Source organism: Colossoma macropomum, unplaced genomic scaffold (genome assembly GCF_904425465.1).
Source record: "Colossoma macropomum unplaced genomic scaffold, Colossoma_macropomum, whole genome shotgun sequence".
Classification (NCBI taxonomy): domain Eukaryota; kingdom Metazoa; phylum Chordata; class Actinopteri; order Characiformes; family Serrasalmidae; genus Colossoma; species Colossoma macropomum.
In genome coordinates, this window is record NW_023494805.1 from 21873975 (window position 1) to 21892846 (window position 18872).

The following is an 18872-nucleotide window of genomic DNA, read 5'->3' on the forward strand; positions in this document are numbered from 1 at the left end:
CATAAATATCTACTATTAATAACAATACAAATACTTTTTTACCCTCCCATGCGAAATCCAAAGCATGTTTGGTTGAACACAATTGTATCAAATTAAATTTTGTCTGATTTCCCACCTAATGAGCTAATGTCACAGCAAGTCACAATTTATTTCTAAAACTCTGAGCATTTCTTCATAGCCAGCAGTGATGGTGGGTTTTGCCAGTGCTGATTTAAAAAAAAAGAAGAATCATAAAATGATGCCTACAAAAAAGAAAACAAATGATGTTCAGAGGATGAACGCGTTTCAATCAATCAATTAATCAACCTTTATTTAAACTCTGAATACATTGACGGAGATCCTCATTTACAATGTAGCCAGCCAAGCAATGCAGAAATCAGGGGTTCAGAAGTTGTGTAGTAAAAAGACATAAAATGTCATAATGAAATAATAAAAATTCATTAAAATAAAATTTTATAATAAGGAGATACCAATAAAGTGTTAAATCAATAAAGCATTAAAATTACAATATAGTAACTGATAAGATAAGGATAAAATAAGTCAAAACACAAATTAATGAAATAAAACAAAATAGATGTAAGACAATAAATTGACAACAATTAAATAAATAAAGACTAAAATAAATAAACAAACACAAATAAATAAAAGGAATAAAAACAATAATAAGTAAAACAATAGCTAATATATAGCTAAAACATACCAAAAATCATTTTGAAAGTTAAGTAAAATTAGAGCTGGGCGATATGGCCAAAAATGTTATCACGATAAACAAAATTCATATTGTTCGATATCGATACATATCGCGATAAATGTCAAATCATTATTTCTTTCAAGTTTGAAGGCTGATTTTTGCTCCTGAGTGGTTAATTGTGGTTTCCAAATATCCTTTATGGTCAGAATGTGACAAACACTTGCCAAACAGTGGAACAATTCACAAATCTGTTATGGGAGAGTGAGAGAAAGCGTATTAGCTGTTTAGCTGTTACTACCAGCTAGAAAAGCACAGCCGCAGTTTTTGTAATAGTCATAATTTAAGAAAGAAAACAGATTATTTTGCTAAACCGTTTAGTTCCTTAACAATGTCAGCTTAATACGAACAGCAAACATTAGCTGGCTCGGTAAGTCAGTGATGGATCACCCGCATTGTAGCCATCACTCCTACCACATCCATGTCAGAGCACATCACAGTATTCAAACACCAACTAGCAGATGTCTGGATTTCTCTATAGTAGTTTGAGGGGTGAACTGAAATATATCTAACACCAGACAAACAGAGTCTTCCTTTTAGGTACGTTTAAACTGAAAGCGGTGCTTTTGTGTCTTGTTTGATCTACAGTAACATCAATTCACCATGTTGTGCAAGTGATGGAGTGCTGGTTCGAGTTAGCCAGCTGCTAAAAACAGCTAGCATGGGAAGCTAGCGTTCTCCCTCTCTCCAATGCCTCGCAGCTTCTTCAGTTTACTTTTGTTCAAATCAGGGCTGTAACTTGCATGAACTCACTTCATTCTTTCACTTTCGTTGCTCGCGAGTGCACTAATACTAAAATATGTTTGGCGCTGTAACAGCGCTGTAGTTGGGAGGAGCAGACGCAATTTAACGCTGCTAAAGCTTGTTAGGATGTTAGGTGAGTTTGCTGTAGGACAGTACAGTTACACCACTTATCTTGTCACTCACTCTTGGTCACAGGAGAACAGATTGCCGATCGCTCCACTCACACAGGGAATGTATAACTCCACGTTTCAGACGTTGCTATTTGGCGACTCATTTTACTCGTAACTTGTTGAAAACACAATATCCAATAGCACAGCCAAAGCTTTCAAAGCAAGCACTGTCATAGAGAAGTGAATATCAGCGATCCCTATAACAAACTTCCGGGGCAGACTGATCAAAGCCATTTGAAGACTGAAGTCGGTCAGCAGGAACGAATGATAAAAATCTATAAGACTGTATCATGAAAAACAAGGATCCCCTCACATCATACAATGTATATACGATAAACATGACAATAAATATGTTCTATAATTCTGGCCACCAATTGTTAATTTTTACCTCAAGATTCATTGGGTTGGTGGCCTGAGTGGCCAGTGCAAATTTTTATATCTATCTAACCTGAATGAAGTGTTTGAGTTTTGGCATTATGAGGCTGAAATCTCCTCTAGTGTGTTTCACGTCCAAACCATAGCCTGTCTTGTGCCTACTTTTCCAAATGTATGTTTGTTTACTGTATGTGGGTATGCATGTGTGTAGATGACAAGATTTGAGCCCTTTCATCATTTATTTTAAATTGTGGACCTAAAAACGAAATTAAATGTGTGTATATACAGGGTGATTCAAAAAGATTCATCCCTTCTCAAAATGATTTATTTCACTTGTAAATCATTGCAGAACAATGCAGTAAATTATAAATAGTTTAAGTGAGCATGAAGTTTATTATGTAATTTTACAAGAGCTCAATATTACCTCCTCCAGCTGTACGGACAACATCAACGTGATAGTCCACTTCATCCCATAGGTGTCACTGTACTTACGGCTATTTCAATATGATTTCGGAGATCATTCAGTGTTTTAGAACCAACGATGAATGCTCTGAGCTGTTGGAGGTTCACTGCCAACAAAAATCACGTTGCATAGTTATGACGGATTCACTCTTATTGAAGTGGAGAACGCAAAACGTTTTCTGCTCAGGGGTCACCATTTCCTCGCAGACTGAAGAGAGCCATGTTCCGGTGGCAGTCAGAAACTCTGTGAACCCCTCTTTCAATTGGTATGTGATTGGTTCCACGGTTGTAAAAATATGGCGCTTTGAAATCGGATGAATCTTTATGAAGCACCCTGTACTTTATAGATGCATTTTGGCCCACCACAGTTTCCTATGTCAGTAGAAACCCCTGTCATAGTAGACCTAAGGTGTACATTTGGTGAATTTGAACATCTGTCTTGCATAATGAATGGAAAAGTTAAATGAAGATAACTGAAAAAAACAGGAGTTTCCAAAACTGGAGTTCAAAAAATAATGAAATGACATAACAAAAAGTTGGACTCCTAACAACCATGCATGACCTGGTAGACCAAAATCATTTTTTTTCCTACTTCTCAAAGATCAAAGCTCTTTTACTGTACTTTTACCATGCACAGCTGTCAAGAAGCTTTTACTGACAAAAAGAAATGGACAAAAATAGAAATTTCAAATCAGACAAAGAAGATGCTGGTGTTCCCAGAACAATGGACTGACCACCCCAGAGCCCAGAACCTTAACATCATTGAGAAGCAGAAAATGCTGCCATTTCTAAGACTGAACTTGGGAGGTGTGGGGAAAAACAATTCTACAGATTTCTTTGAAAAACGGAAAGCAAGTCTCCCAAAAAGAATGAAAAAAGAAGCTGTAATAAAGACAAAGGGTAGACATATTAATTCTCAAAATTATATTTATATGTCAAGGCTTCTGTGAAGTTGTCTGTCAAATATGTTTTCTGCCTTTTTCCCTGGCACTGAAAAATGGATAATTGGTACATAATGACTTTTGAATGTTTTGAATGAAAATTAAATAAATGAGGGATGGTCTCTGTCTTTTGTGTAGTGCTCTAACATTATTAATATTATAACATCAACAAGATTGGCCTGCATTATCATAAACAAAAATATTGACATTTGCCAGGTCTTGTGAACACCTTGATTTATGTAATCAAAGACTACTTTTCAGTGTGCTTGCTGAAAAATGTAAAGATGGGCGCTATCTGAAGTAGCAGGCACCTTGTTGTAATCAATATCTCACAGTAAAGCCTTATGTGATATTTGCAGAGCCATCCCAGTGACAAAGCTCTGTTTTTGTGGAGCTAAATCATAGCCCTCTGTTTTTCCTAGCTGACAGTCTTGGGCCTCTATCTTTTTTGTCCTTTAGTCTAATCCCTCTTGATGTCCCCTCTGTCCACAGAAGTGTCTGCAGAATGCTCCCCCAGGCGGAGGAGTATCTCCGGTTTGGGCAGCTCGGAGAAGAATGTCTCTGTGGATGGACCAAACTCCTCACCTTTCAAAGTGCCGGTGAGTAATAGGCCAGGTTGCTTTTATTACCATTAGATCTACCCACTCTGAGCTTGCAAGCAATCACTACTTGATTATTTCTAAAATCTACTGTAATCTATTCTAATATGTCTGTGATCCAGTATTGGAACAATCAAACCATTATGGCTTTTGCCATATCGTCTTGCTTTCCTCATCATAATTGTGTCAACACAGCAAGCTTTGTCTTTAATGAAATCATGACATAATAGAAATCATACTATCTGAATGACTTTCTATAGTGTAGTACTGTTTGTTGAAAAATTACAGATCTGGTGTGTTGGTCTGGTAAATATATTTGTATTTTCGTAACCGGCAGTGCAGGCTCTGACCTAGCGCAGAGCAGTGCACCTGTAGGGGCGGAATTACAGTGAATTCCTGATCAAAAGGCATGGTTAGGCGTTCTGCAGCCACAGCCAATCAGATCAATTCCTCTCATCCTCTTTACTCCACTGCTCCCTTGAATCCAATGCCTCCTTAAACCTACTTAAACCTTAAATCCACTGCTACCTTAAATCTCCTGCAGACCTAAATCTATTGCTACCTTAAATCAATTGCTATTTTAAATCCAGTGCCACCATAAATCCATGGCCACTTTAAATCCACGAGCACCTTAAATTCACTGCCACCTTAAATCTCATGCTACCTTATATTCATTGCTACCTAAATCCACTACTCCCTTACATACATTGTATCCTTAAATCCACTGCTATCTTAAATCCACTGCCACTTTTAATCCACTGGTACCTTAATTTTTTTAATACCTTAGATCCATTGCTACCTTAAATCCACTGCTGACTTAAATCTCAAGTTACCTTAAATTAATTGCTACCTTAAATCTAATGCTGTTATAAATTCAATGGCTCCTTAAATCAACTTCCACCTTAAATCAACTTCCACCTTAAAATTCACTGCCACCTATTCACCAAGGACACTATTCAGGTATGGGATACGATTCTATGATCCTGCAAAGTTTTGTAGTTCTAGGTCAAAAACTGTAGGAGGAGAAAGAATAATAATAAGAAGAATCATAAGACTTGGCTTTTCCAAGTCATCTTACTCATAAGAAGAAGTTTATGAAAAACAGTAAGTTGGCTTTTCCAGGTCAACTTAAGAAGATTACAAAGAACAATAAGTTGGCTTTTCCAAGCCAACTTAGCTATGCCACAATAAGCAAAATTTGAATTGAATGTGTTGGGAAGAGGCAAATAAAAGTAAACAAAGGAGAGCAGTAAATGCATTCATTGAGACACATCATGGAACTTGAAAACTTGTTTAGAAGTGCAGCGCAAGTAATGTTTGTTTGTTAGCTTTACACATGATTCTTTTTAACTTCCAGCATTTGATTGAGTAAACATAGCTAGAAAGATAGAATGCTGCTTAGTTAATCTGTTCAGGTCTATTCTTTAGTAGTTGCATGCAATTAAATCGGTAATTGCAACTATTTATATGACAGTCGTCAGCTAAAATTTCATGATCGTGACAGCCCAATTTATTTGTTGTGGTAAGTCTGGTTCTCTCATGAATATCTGACTCTTTTGGGGAAAAACAAGGAAGACCACATTTGTACTAGTGGGCTCTTGGCAAACAAGCCAGCAGTGCATGCAAAGACTGATTTTCTCCTGAAATTGTGACTCAGCGGAGACCACATATGTACAAATCTACCTGAGATTTTCGGCCTGTATCTTTCTTATTTTTTGATGCCCCATGGATGAACAGTATTTTACAAGGTTTCGATTTGGACGTGCTTTTGTGATGAGAGAAGATCTGAGGAGGTGGTAGCACAAGTGTGTTTTTGGACCAAAGTGGGTTTGAAAATAACCTGGCACTGGCTGATATGAATGTCATACCACCTGTTGCATCACTCCATACACTAGTTAACTTTAACAAAGCCTGTGCTGCTGTTGCATGGCATGTTTAGCGAGCTCGCTAAGCTCTTGTTAGCTTAGCCCAAATACAACAATTCCAAACAGCTTTCTGTCACTCCAACACCAGTCACTCGACATTACTCTCTCTCATACATTAGTTTTTATCATTTACACTTATTTCAGCAGAGCACCAGTTAGTCAAATCAAGTCTGTTTGGCAGTCTTTGGGTCTGCTTACTAAGCTAATATTCAGCTATCTAATCAGATTGCAGATCCAAACACCACAGAGAAATTTGCACCTTTCTGTCCCTTCAGCGTGAGTTGCTGGTCTTCATTCCCTCTGATTTGAATCATTATTATCTTATTACTTGTGTATGTGCTTAAGTCAGCCAGAATCTAACATGTTCTGTGGTCAGCAGAGCTGTTATCATGCTAGCTATGATAATGCTAACATGGGGCCAATTGCACCAGCTAAATGTGAAAGTACTCTAATCATCAACCTGGTTTTAACTCCAAACGTGAAGCTAAGAACCACAGCTCTAGTTTAGTGAGACTCGGCAGGTGCCGAAATGGCTAAACTGTGGATGCTGCTGTGTCAGTTTGTCAGAAGTCATCGTTTTAAAAAGCTGCATATTTGGTTATCTCAAAGAAATATTTAAAAATAAACAGACAATGGCTACAAGTTTTCAGTTTTATTCAATTTAACTTACCTCATTCTTTTCTATATATAGTTTTCGATTGTCATCACACTTGATGCCTCTGCCACATTGTTGACATACCACGGATTAATGCAGTGATGACGGCAGTGACCAAGATGCTTGTAGACAACCATTTATAGAAAGTACAAACTTTGTAATTATATGATTCTAGTGGACTGTATGCTGTTAGGTCCTGCGTTGTGTATGCTGATGCACTGTTTAAGGTAATTATGGATGTCTAGATTGGTAATCGCAGGGAGTAACGCATAATAAGGACTTAAACATAACAATGACTTTTTTTTGATACTTGATTAGGAAGTCATAGCTGGCATTGACTGCTCATACACGTTATGCTGGCAGAATGTCAGCAGTTTGGCCACGGGTCACTTCTTCTGGGTTTTGTGAATACCATTTATATTGGGTATTTTTGTCATTGAAAATGTCTGCGCAAGCTGCCAATGTGTTTCCGTAGCTTGGTAATTAGTTCTCAACATGTTGTCATGTTAAAGCGAAATACACGTTAATTAGCTGTTGCTAGTTAAGACATTAAGGATGAAGGATTTGTGGCGTAACCAGATTTATTAAATGGATAGTCTGAAGAATAACTAGTGTTAATTAAGAGCTTGTAATTAAGAGCTTGTAAAGATTTTATGCGCAAAATTAAGTATAAACTTAAGAACCGTTAGTAGTAGCGATACTGTATATGATATTACCACCCAGGTAATACAATACACAATGTAATATTTGGAAGTGGTTTGCAGATATGAAATAAGTGAATGCTGCCCAACCCTGCTACTCGTTCTTACTTCTATAAATAAGCCATGTGTGTATTTTTATGTTAAAACTACACGTTACACATCATTATAACACATGGAAGGTAAACAGGTGTGTCTAATACAAATTCCTTTATGAGAAACAAGCTTTACAATGGGCCACACACTGGAACCAAGGAGTGCCTTGGAGCAGAGCCTGTGAGAAAGACATTAGAATTTGTTTGATGATATTTTTATCCAGTCAGAAAGTGGGCCACCTTGCATATTTATATCACAGGCTTTGTGAAGGTAGCTTTATAAGCAATGAGTCATGCGTGTTTGTCTTTTTGTCACAAATGCATACAGATGTTGCTGTGTAATGATGGTGTTTTCCTGCTGAAGAAGCCCAGCTCTGATTTATTTTTACTTAATTTTAGCTATGGGTTGGCAGGATAGTATCCAAAAAATAAGGCCATGTTTAGGTATACAACCATTTCCATTTAGACTAACCTATTTCTGTTTATTTACTGTATATAAGTAGTATTTACTATCATAGAATTAGTAATAAGAACCAGATTTAACAACTGAAGTAAATGTAATTTTTTTTATTAAAGACAGAACTGAACAATACATAGATCAACCTGTGGTCTGTACATGTAAGCACATCATTTGTCATATCTTCAAGCATCGAAATGCAAGAGTTTAGTAAATATTACTTATTCACATTAATAGTAGCAGCGGTTACGCTGTGGATTTCTCTGCTTCATTGAAGCAAAAGACAACGAGACCCCGCTGCTGCGTGATGTGCCTGACTATTGGAAGTGCACCACAGGCGGGGCTAGTGGACAAACAGGCAATGCTAGGGGCTGCTATGATAAAGTCTAAACCAAGCCTAAAGGCTATCATTATCCCAAGAGACTTGTGGTTCCTACATGTCTGTGTCTGTCTAATGTTCACTCGCTCAGTAACAACCTGGACCAACATCATATTTTTGTCTCATTTGTTTAATTTGGTTCTCTTTATCTACTATTAGGACTTGTATGAAAATCTGATGAAGTTCAGATCAAATGTATGCAGAAATCTAGAAAATTCTAAAGGGTTCGCAAACTTTCAAGCACCACTGTAGCTTATAATCACATACAATACTGTGAAAATGTTAAATGTTTCAGATTATCCAACTAATTTTAATGTAAGATGAAGACAACTAGAGTAAACACAAAATGCAGCTTTAAATGATCATTCCATTTATTAAAGATGTATTCCAAACCTATATCACCCACTCAGCCTTTTTGCACTCAACAACCATCATGAGACCCCTCTAATTATCGTGCAACTCTTAGTTAGACATCATCAGCAGTGTGTAGTCATTGCAAATATTTTCTCTATGTCATAAGGTGAAAAACCTTCAAACAGAAAAAAACACAGAAAAACAGAGCATTTGTAATTATTTCAAGAAACTCTTAAGCTTCAGTGCCTTATTTCACTTAATACACCTGCTCTTTCATCTCCTCCTCATAATCCTAAGCAAAATTAGTGCCTACTGTGTAAACACAGTCATTTAAACTACGCAGACTCTTCAACAGTCCAGCTTACTTGCATGAAACTGAAAGTTAATCTAAACAAGCCACACGCAAACGGGCCACTCTGGCGACAATTGGTCGCTCGTTCGCAAGGTTGGCTGCCATATGAAGGACTGTCTGCAACTTGCTTTAACTGAGTACAGACTCCTTTCCAAGACTTTGGCGTGCCTTCTTCATGATGCGTACAGCAGCTTCTGCAGTGCCGTTCCTATGCGGAGAATCGGCTGTGTGAATCTTCCACATCGAACTTGTTCCGTTCTTAGCGGCAGTTTCTTCCAGGGCTGTTTTGTCCTGGCTGTCCAAGAACCTGTACTTCCAAGAATGGTTTTGCTCCTATAAAATTGGTGCCTGGGTCTGACCAGACTATTCTTGGATGCCCTTTAATTGTTGTGAACCTTTGATAGGCTATTAGAAAACTTTCTGATGATAGGGAGCTTACCAAGTCTGCGTGGATGGCTCTGCTGGCCATACAGCAAAAGACAATTCCCCAGACCCTTAGTGTTACTTGTTTCTTGACGTCATCTTTTACCTGGTTGGTCCAAAGAAGTCTACCGTCGTGAATTCAAATGGTGCGGCAGGCTCAGCTCTCTCTGGCGGCAGGTCACGCATTACTTCACGGCATCTTCTTGCTTTTGCTTTCCTGCAAACCATGCAGCCATCAACAGCTTTCTGGGCAATTCTCCTTCCCCTTATTACCCATGCCCTCCTTCTCATCTTGAGCAAGGTCCCAGCCACTCCATCATGATTCTCATTGTGAGCTTCCCGAGCAGTGTGGACACCCAGGCATCGTAAGGCAAGATGGGGACACAGATTTGACCTTATCTAAAGCTCTGTACTCGACCACCACATACCAATATCCCATATTCTTGCTATTTGTAAACTTGCAGCCTGTATGTAGCAGTGCTTGGGACAGTTATGCCCTCTTGTGCTGCAAGGAAAATGTATTCTTAAGGCATCTTCTCATTCTCTTACTGAGGTAACTCCAGCTAACATGACTGCCTCCCACTTCAAACTGTTCAGGTCTTGATTTTGCCCAATGAACTTTTTTGCTGCCCTCCAGAGCCATGCAACCGTTTTGACATGAGGGGTTAGAATACTAAACTGCTTGGTATCCACAAGGTTTCGAATGGCTGACCCTGCAGGTGGTCTTCTTTGTTCTGTTTGGACCTGGTTCTGATCCTGTTTTGGTTTTTGAATCTCTGCCTTGGCCCCCCTTAATGCAGCAACAAATGCCTTCTTTTGCAGTTTGTTGATGTTTTCTCTGGCAGAGGCTGCTAGTTCTTTGGCTGATTTGATTGGCCATTGGTGATATCAGCAGTGTTTTTGTGGACTAGGAATCCACCACCAATCTGGTGTCCTTGTGCTACTTTGAATCTCTCTGATCCTGTTTGCAAAAAATGTTCGATAGCTGTAGCTTTCTCTCTGCAAGAGAGAGTCTCCAAGGACTGTTTGGCTATCAACCAGATGGTACCACCGCTCAACGTGGATTCGACTATGCAGCTCGAAATATTTCTTCAGGCACAACGCAAACACTGCTCCACATAACTCTGCCTTGACAGTGTCACCTTTTTGATCCAAGGGGGTTAACTTGGCTTTGGATTCCACTAGCATGATGCGTGGGGGAGTTAGTGCTCTGGTGAATGTAACTTTTCCAAGTTGAGTATATTCCTCAAGGAGTTTGTTGCGTCTTCTCTGAGGTTACTTCAGAGTGCTATGTCCCTTGTGTCTTTAACTTGACGACTCTTGCTTTTTGCCTCTTGGAATGCCCTGCACACCGGAATAGCTCCCTTCTGTTTAGCAGGAGTTACTAGGCCAACTGGATCGTACAGCTTTGACACCTGACTGAGCAGTTCTCTCCGTGTGAGGGGGTTTGGTGTCTGGGCTCTGATTTGCTCCTGAAGGAGGTCTTGGCCAAGTCGCATCTTTTTCCTTCTCCTTGAGAAATTGATTGTGACCATGACATGGAGCTTGTCATCTTCTACTGTGTAGCCCAGGCCTAGAGCTTTGTTGTCATCGTCATGTATTTGGTTTGGTAAAACTATGGTTTTTACCTTGTTTTTTATGTCACCGAGAGCAGCATGTACCCCACCCTTAGATCTGAGGACACCACGGATTTGTTTAGGACATCTGGGTCTTTCATTAGGAGGTTGTTAAAGCTCACACCTTTAAACCTCTGGCTACTGTTCCACATAGGTCTTACAGGGGTTGTGAGAGAGTGTGGATTAGGAGCAATAAGGTGACTCACATACCAGACCAGTCCATTCCAGCTGTTAATCACGTTTTTGGACAATATGATTGCAGCCTTTTGATCGACTATATCATGCACTTGGGCACCATGGGCAATTTTCCATTCAGGCTCTTTAGCCAACTGCTTGCTACCAGTGGATTTTTGGTAGCTCCCGTGTCTCCAAGGTCACTTAGGTCTTGAAGCACTTTCTCCACAGCTTGAATTAATTCTACTATTTTCCGTGGCTGACGACTTCTTACAGCTGGCATTTTCTGCAGTTCCTCTACTGTCTTAATGCCAATGGATGTTCGATTGCCATAGCGGTTGTCTAGGGCATGGAAGATCTTCTGCGATTGTAACTAGTAAGGCGTAGTGCTTTTACGATTTTATCATCAAAACTGTAGAGTAATTTAACCTTTTTCACCTCTCTGGAACCAGTTGGTTCTCCCTGCCCCTGGAGTGCTTCCCAGTCCTTCCTCCACCTATGGAAATCGTGTTTGTTACCAGTGAACTTGGGAAGGGCTATAGGTTTCAGTTTGATGGTTGGCATGTGATAATCAAAGGTAACTGCTGCTTGTGAGAGTCTTTGAGCATCCTGTCTTATTTTTGCCTGTATGAGCTTGGCCTTTATGGAAACCAACATGGGGATGTCTTTCTGATCTTCTGGGGGGATCCATCGTTTTCACCAGCCATGCACCTCTTTTGCCGTCTTCACCAGTCCTTGCAGGCGGTTGAGCATGAAGTCAAACGCCTCTTGGTCATTTTATCCTTATATCACCCTACCCACTCTCAATCAGTGTGCTTTATCATTTTTACACATTATGCACTTTTACTGGTGCTCTGTCTTTCATTCTTGCTCTTTTCCTTGCTCTTTTCTATGCACACACACACACACATACACACACTCACGCTCAGTCATCATTGCCCATGCTAAATCTCTGTACTGCTTTCCGAAGTCATTCATGCGGGGAATATCATTGCTTGGTGGAGAACTGCACTCTTTATAAAAGTATAATGACTTAGCTGCTAAACCAGTGGTCTCCAACCCTGGTCCTGGAGAGCTACCTTCCTGCAGAGCCTAGTTCTAACCACAATTTGCCACACCTGCTTCAGCTAATCTACCTCTTCCCAAGTCCCTGCTTGGCTGTATTAGAGTTATGTAAGGGGCAGCACAGCTTATTGGATACTATTGGAACTAAACTCTACAGGAAGGTTGCTCTCTAAGACAAGGGTTGGAGTGTACTGTGCTAACCATTCATCTCTTCACAGAGCTTGAGATCCTGGACATTAAGTGTGGGTGACATCGTGATACCTTTCTGAGGTTTAAAAGCAAGTTGAGAAGGACAAAATGGACCAGCAAAATTTATCAATGTCCAATTTTATGCAGTTTGCAGTTATTATACACTGGTGGTTGTTCTTTACAGACTCTCTATAATTGGTCTAAATCTTTTTTTGTTTTTGAAAGGTATGCTGCCAAAAAGGCTTTTTTGGGCAGTAACAAACAAGAACCATTTTGGTTCTCCAGAAGATCCTGTCTTCTGTTTGGGATTTTAGACTTCTTGAAGGTTCCTCTCTTTATCTCCATTTATTTTGTCCCTGGCTGTCCTCATCTTCATTTACCCGCAATTATTCCATTCAGAATTGTCTTTTCCAGTTAAATTGGTTCTTTTCATAATATGTTTAAAATAAGATTCAGTTTGGTGACTTGGGCTTCCAGTGAGAGGTAAGGCTTTATTTGGTCAAGGATCCATTTGTTTGTTTGTTTTTTGCCATCTCTGGAGATTAAGGTACTTTTAAGAGTGTTCGGCAACATTACAGTTCAAAGCCAATAATATATTTCTTGTCATGCTTTATTGTTCAGCTTTCACATCCATAAAGAACCACATAAAAGCAATTCTGATTTTTCTGTAAAAAAGAAATGTTAAAGATTTTTCTTAGACTCATATGACCAAGCCAAGAACCATTTAGGAACCTTTATTTTTAAGACTGTTCATGCAGTTGTTCAGTGTTCTAGAAGTACTAACGCCTATGATGCACTCAAAGAAGTGTATCGTCTCGTGATTATCAGAATAATGATAGGGATACTGTCATGTTGTCCTTTCCTACTGGAAATCCACTTGGGTGTCCTTTTTCTTTGAACCTGCATTTTTATCACTTAGAGTTCATTAGGAAAGCTTATACTGATACATGTCCTCATTAGTCAGAACCATGTTTGAACTTTTTCACGGTTACTATTGCTTACCCACACAGCCACTGTTACTGTTCTACAACAGCAGACGTTTCTGAAAAGAACACACATGACTAGTGTCTTTCTCTCTTTTTCTGTTTTAGGGTTTTTTCAGTAAGCGACTAAAAGGGTCTATCAAAAGGACAAAGAGTCAGACCAAACTGGACCGAAACACAAGCTTCAGGCTACCCTCACTGCGGCCCGCTGAAAACGACAGGTATGACTTTGCTTTTCTTCTGTTCTGAAAAAATTGTGATTTATCAACATGACTATAATTTGTTCTGTTTCATCCCTTACTTCATCCTTTCAGCTCAGCATTTATAGAGGAGAACATAAATTGAAATGGCAAATTCAGAGTTGCATCACTAGACTGGAGGAGGCTTTGTCTTGTAAAGGCATTCATCTCGGCCAATGACAAGACCTCTTATTCTGGTAGCCATGTGGAAAGTAACGGTGGTAAACAGTTAAGCCAGACTGGGTTAACTGTTACTATAGTTAACCCAGTTAATCCTTTATCTTTTCATCCAGAAATTTCATATGAGTTGAAGCTTAATCTTTGTCACAATAACAGCGCAATTCAGTGAAACAGGTGGTTTAGTACGCCATCATCTTTGATTTGGCCATGAAGTCGTAATTAATTTAAAGCCATTTTGCCAGAGGCTGTTTGAAATGGCCTGTTTCATCCAAAAAGTGAGAGCCAAGACATGATATTACTCTCCTGAAGGCCCCATACACAGAACACACCGTACAGTGTCATATAGCATATGATGTAGCAGAGCGCTGCTATGGAATGCTGGAAGTGAGAGCCGGTTTAAGTTCAGTTTTACACTTTAATTGCATAAATTGAATCAAATAAAGCTTTGAACATCACACTGTTTATGTGCTGAAAGATAGAGAAGTTAAAAAGGCTAAGATAGCAACATTAGATTGAAGTTGATTGCCTTTGTCTGTGTAAATTTCAAGACACGTGTTCTCCTGTGGCTTTCTGGGGTTTCACTATTGCTTTTTATTTAATCTAGTTATGGTCAAATGAGTGGCGCGCTGTGATGCTCTGAGAATTTCACAGTGCTTGGAGCCGATGTACGTCAGTGTGCCTCAATGGTTTCTACTTTTTGAATGCTGCTCCTGTGTGCAGTGACCTTGTTTTTTCTGATATGTGAAACTTGGCGCTATGGTCTTATGTCCTAAACTGAACACTTTAGCATATGCGACTTTTTGAACAGGCATGATATCACCAAGCACATTTAACCAGCGCAGCTACATTTCTAGTCTTATCTATGCTAAGTACAATAAATGTGATATTACATCACCCAGCATGTTGAAAAGTTCAGTTATGTTTACGTGTGGGGAATACTAGTGTCTTGCTCTGATTTGGATAAAGTCCTAAACAGTTAAGCCATCACCGGACACAGGCGTATATTCCTCTCTATTTGGTGTATTATAGTCCCTCACTGGTGAGATTATTGTTACAAAGTGAATAGCTTTGTATGCTGTTGCAGCAAAAAAGACATGAAATTTGGAGAGAGGATGGATGAAGGTGAGGGAGTGGGTTGGCAATGTTTGTGAACAGTAAGTGGTGCAATCTGGGTCACGTTACTGTAAAGGAAAAACTGTGTACTCCTGACACTGAGCTATTAGCACTAAGCATGCGACCATATTACCTGCCCAGTACCTCCTGCCATCTGCAGTTGCTGTCTCCGCGTATGATGTCATCCACAAAATGACCAGGGGGACTGCAAATCTCTGGGGACTTTAATCATGTCCATCTCTCCTGCATTCTGCCCACATTCAAACAATACATCAGTTGTCCCACAAGGGAATATAGAAGACTGGACTTGTTATATGCCAATGTGAATAAGGCATATAGTTCTACTGCTCAGACCATAACCTGAGGTATTTGTATAATCCTCTTGTAACGAGAATGGTGACCAAGTCAGTCAGGAAGTGATCAGCTGAGGCTATATGAAGGCCCCCCTGAACAAGAAGTAGAGGGCCTTTAGGGCTGGTGACAGAGAACGCATGTGGAGTATACAGAGAGAGCTGAAAGTGAGAATTAGATAATGTAACAAGGAATTTAGGAGGAAAATGGAGAGCAGTCTCCAGAGGGGTAAGGTGAAAGAGATGTGGAATAGAATAAAGAAAGTGTTGCACTCAGCCATGCACTCAGCAGGCTGAGGAAAGCTGAAAGAGGACAAATGACTTAAACAGTTTCTTCAGTAGGTTCAATGTTAGGCCATTCAACAAAAAAGTGTTCTCTATCACTTCTCGTATGTGTGGATGTGGTGGTGACATGTGTGTAGTTTTGTTTCAGCATTGTTATGGATGTCAGTACTGTGTATTTAAACATGTTTGAGTAGCATTAGAGAGAATATGAAAGTTAGAAGTACAGTGATGGAACAGCCACATGTGACAGCAAAGAGATAATAAAGTCAGGTTTTGGCATTGTAATGAATTCCAGCTGTCACATGAGTGTGTGAGCATATTCAAAACAAAATATACAACTGTGGTTTAAGTAATACAAACTGGCAATTCAGTCGCACAATTAAATAACAAAAGAACTAACATTGGATGTATAGCACACGACTGCAAGCAGCTTTGGTGTACGTGTGTTGCACAGTGATAACACTGACTGCAGTGTGGCCTATTTGAAGTTGAAGCATGGTCTCTACGTATGTCACTTGAATAGCCCATAGACAAAATACAAGGACAATTTAATTTTGCTGCCCTGCAGGTCTAAAAAAATGCCCAGAGTGGCATGAATTTTATTTAATATCACATTAGTATTCCCACAGATTAACATATTAAGAAGTTCAGTTATGTTCAGTTATCCTTAATTAATATCTTACACAGTGTTTCCTCAAGGGTTTTTTTTTTCGGCAGCGGTGGCAAGCCGGATCTCTCCCTCAACCCTTGTCAGCTTTTTTTTTTTTTTATTGTCCAGTCACTGAAGATCTGGCTGAGGCCATTTCACTGTAGAGTTGTAAAGATATACCAAGATATACCATAATTAACAGAAGCTTGCCCTTGTTGGCTAGCTGGTTAGCATTAACAAATTCCAACAAGCAAGTAGCCAGGTTTGCAAAGAAAAAAAGGAGATAAACAGTTCCTTTTGACCCACTTTATTCATATTTCTGACCACCACAGTCCACAAAAGTCCACGAAATGTAAAACTGAACTGAATAACATTGCAAAATAAAGTCATCCCAGCCTCCTCATGGTGTGCTGAATTAGCCAGTTAACTAAAGCTTGCTAAAAATGTCTGAATAGTCCGTTCCACCGACAACTGTTTCATTTGGCAATTCGGCTCAACTGGGCTGTGCATTAGCTTACATGTAGCAACATTCATATTTCAACTCTAACAACATCGTAATTCAGAGGATCCAGTGGTATTCGAGAGAAGAATGTTCACAGGACAAAACATATCAGGTTCTGAATATTTTTATTTAACACAGGGTGTGATAGAGGCGGTTTTTCATAAACCCTATTCATTCTGGCTATAGAGAAATGGAGCTTAGACCCTTAGACCCGGAGTTCATAATAAGGGCATAAGAGCATGGCGTCGACTACAGAATGATGACATGACTACAGTGGTATATGTTCCTCCACTTCCTGTAACTGTCGTTTCAAATTAAAAGCCCTTTGCAGAGTTTTATAATTGCAAGTTCATGGCATAGCAAAAATTCTGAAGCAGCAGTAGCAATAATTTTAGGCTGCTACTGCAAAATATATATGGCAGAGGCACTCCCTAGATTAACATTTTGTGCACCTAACCTAGATGAGATTGTTCTAGAAACACAGGTGTTGAGCTGCACTAGTAAGATGCAGTACTGCAGGTAAATCAGTAAATTCTGTTTGACCTGTATTAAATTGAAAACAGTGCGAACATAATGTTTTGTTTTACCTCATGAGGTTTTTTTTTTGTTTGTTTCTTTTTGTAAATATGCACTCATTCTAAATTTGATGCCTTGTATATGTTCCAAAAGGTTGAGACACAAGCATGTTTGCCCCTCTGCTGCCTCTTCTGTTTTAAGTCTTCCGCTTTTGTTTTCATATTTTGCAAAATGCAAAAAAAAAAAAAAAGTTGCATTTTGGGAGACAAGTCTGGACTGCAGGCAGATCATTTCTAACACCCGCACTCTCTGATTACGCAGCCCTGCTCTTGTTATGTGTGCAGAATGTGGCTTGGCATTGTCATGCCAAAATAAGCATGGATGTCACTAAAAAGCCAACATCTAGAGGGTGAATCAAAAAAGTTAATCTTTCAGTATTAATGGTGCCACAGATATGCAAGTTACCATTGTCATTGGCATTAATACAAACCCATACCAAGGCTTTGTTTAAGATATTTTTTGAACATTTCACAGCATCACAATTCTTAAATGGCCCCTGCCCCAACTTTTGGCAATGTGTTGCAAAATATTTTTTGTGAAATATAAGTTGAAAAGGTAAAATATTAAGTATTTTGTTTTTGTACTGTTTTTTTATGCAAATACAGGTGACAACAGATTTAAGATCACTGCTTTCTGTTTTTTACTTGAATTTCACATACTGTCACTTTTTTGAAAGTGAGGTTTATACATTCAATCATAGTTTTTTCTTTTTAACCTGCATACATTGCATGTTATAACCATATTGTTTACATTTAACTTTATTTTTATATTTGTTATGTGCTAAACACAGCTCACTATCTCACTCACCCCAATTCTCAGAAATAAGTTAATCTGATGGCGTACTAGCTGGCAGCAGCCTGGAGCAATAATAAAATTATCGATATTATCAGCTGAAATTAGAGATTTAAAACAAATTCTCAGGATTGGTGTCTCAGCAGCAAGAGGTACATGTGGGTCACAGGTACATGTGGGTTTCGACCTCAACATGACGAAGAGCCACCTGCCAAGGTAATTTCACTGACATGCATAATAACCAACCACAAAACACTAATTTGGTGTCACTTGCAGGCAGATTCTCTAGTTCTCTTGAGGCACTATGTTCTGCTTCTGTGTGTTACTTGTGGCTAGCTTGATGTAGCTTGATAAAAAGACAATGTTTCCCATTGGATTGATGAAATGGAAGCTGAAGTGCATTTTCAAAGGGGTTAAATTATGAGTGATTTCAATTGCTGGATCATTTTTGAAAATTGTAATTATTGAATTTTATCAAATATTTCTTGCCTTATTTAGTAATACATTTCTCTGGTGTTTGGTTGGGGAGCTTTCTAGGGGACGTTTACTATTTAACATTTGTGCAGTATTACAGTGAACTCACTGAGAATATGTCCAGTGAGTGGTCTGTGTTGTTCAAGACCTTGATAAGTTTACAGATAATGACTGTGGGCAGCCCTATCCACGGCGCCCGGGGAGCAGTTGGGGGTTAGGTGCCTTGCTCAAGGGCACTTCAGTCGCATACTGACGGCTCAGGGGATCGAACCGGTGACCTACCTGAAGCTGGCCCATGACTGCCCCCT

At 39.2% G+C, this 18872-nt stretch overlaps 1 protein-coding gene across 5 annotated transcripts in view; it reads left to right on the forward strand.

Moving 5' to 3' along the window:
• The window catches only part of rasal2 (RAS protein activator like 2), a 125870-nt gene that overhangs the window by 82265 nt on the left and 24733 nt on the right, over positions 1 to 18872 (forward strand). For all 5 annotated transcript variants that reach the window (XM_036596067.1, XM_036596063.1, XM_036596065.1 and 2 more), the window contains 2 exons: positions 3933 to 4039; positions 13513 to 13625. In XM_036596067.1, coding sequence (XP_036451960.1) covers positions 3933 to 4039; positions 13513 to 13625 — 220 coding nt within the window. The remainder of the gene's footprint in view (positions 1 to 3932; positions 4040 to 13512; positions 13626 to 18872) is intronic.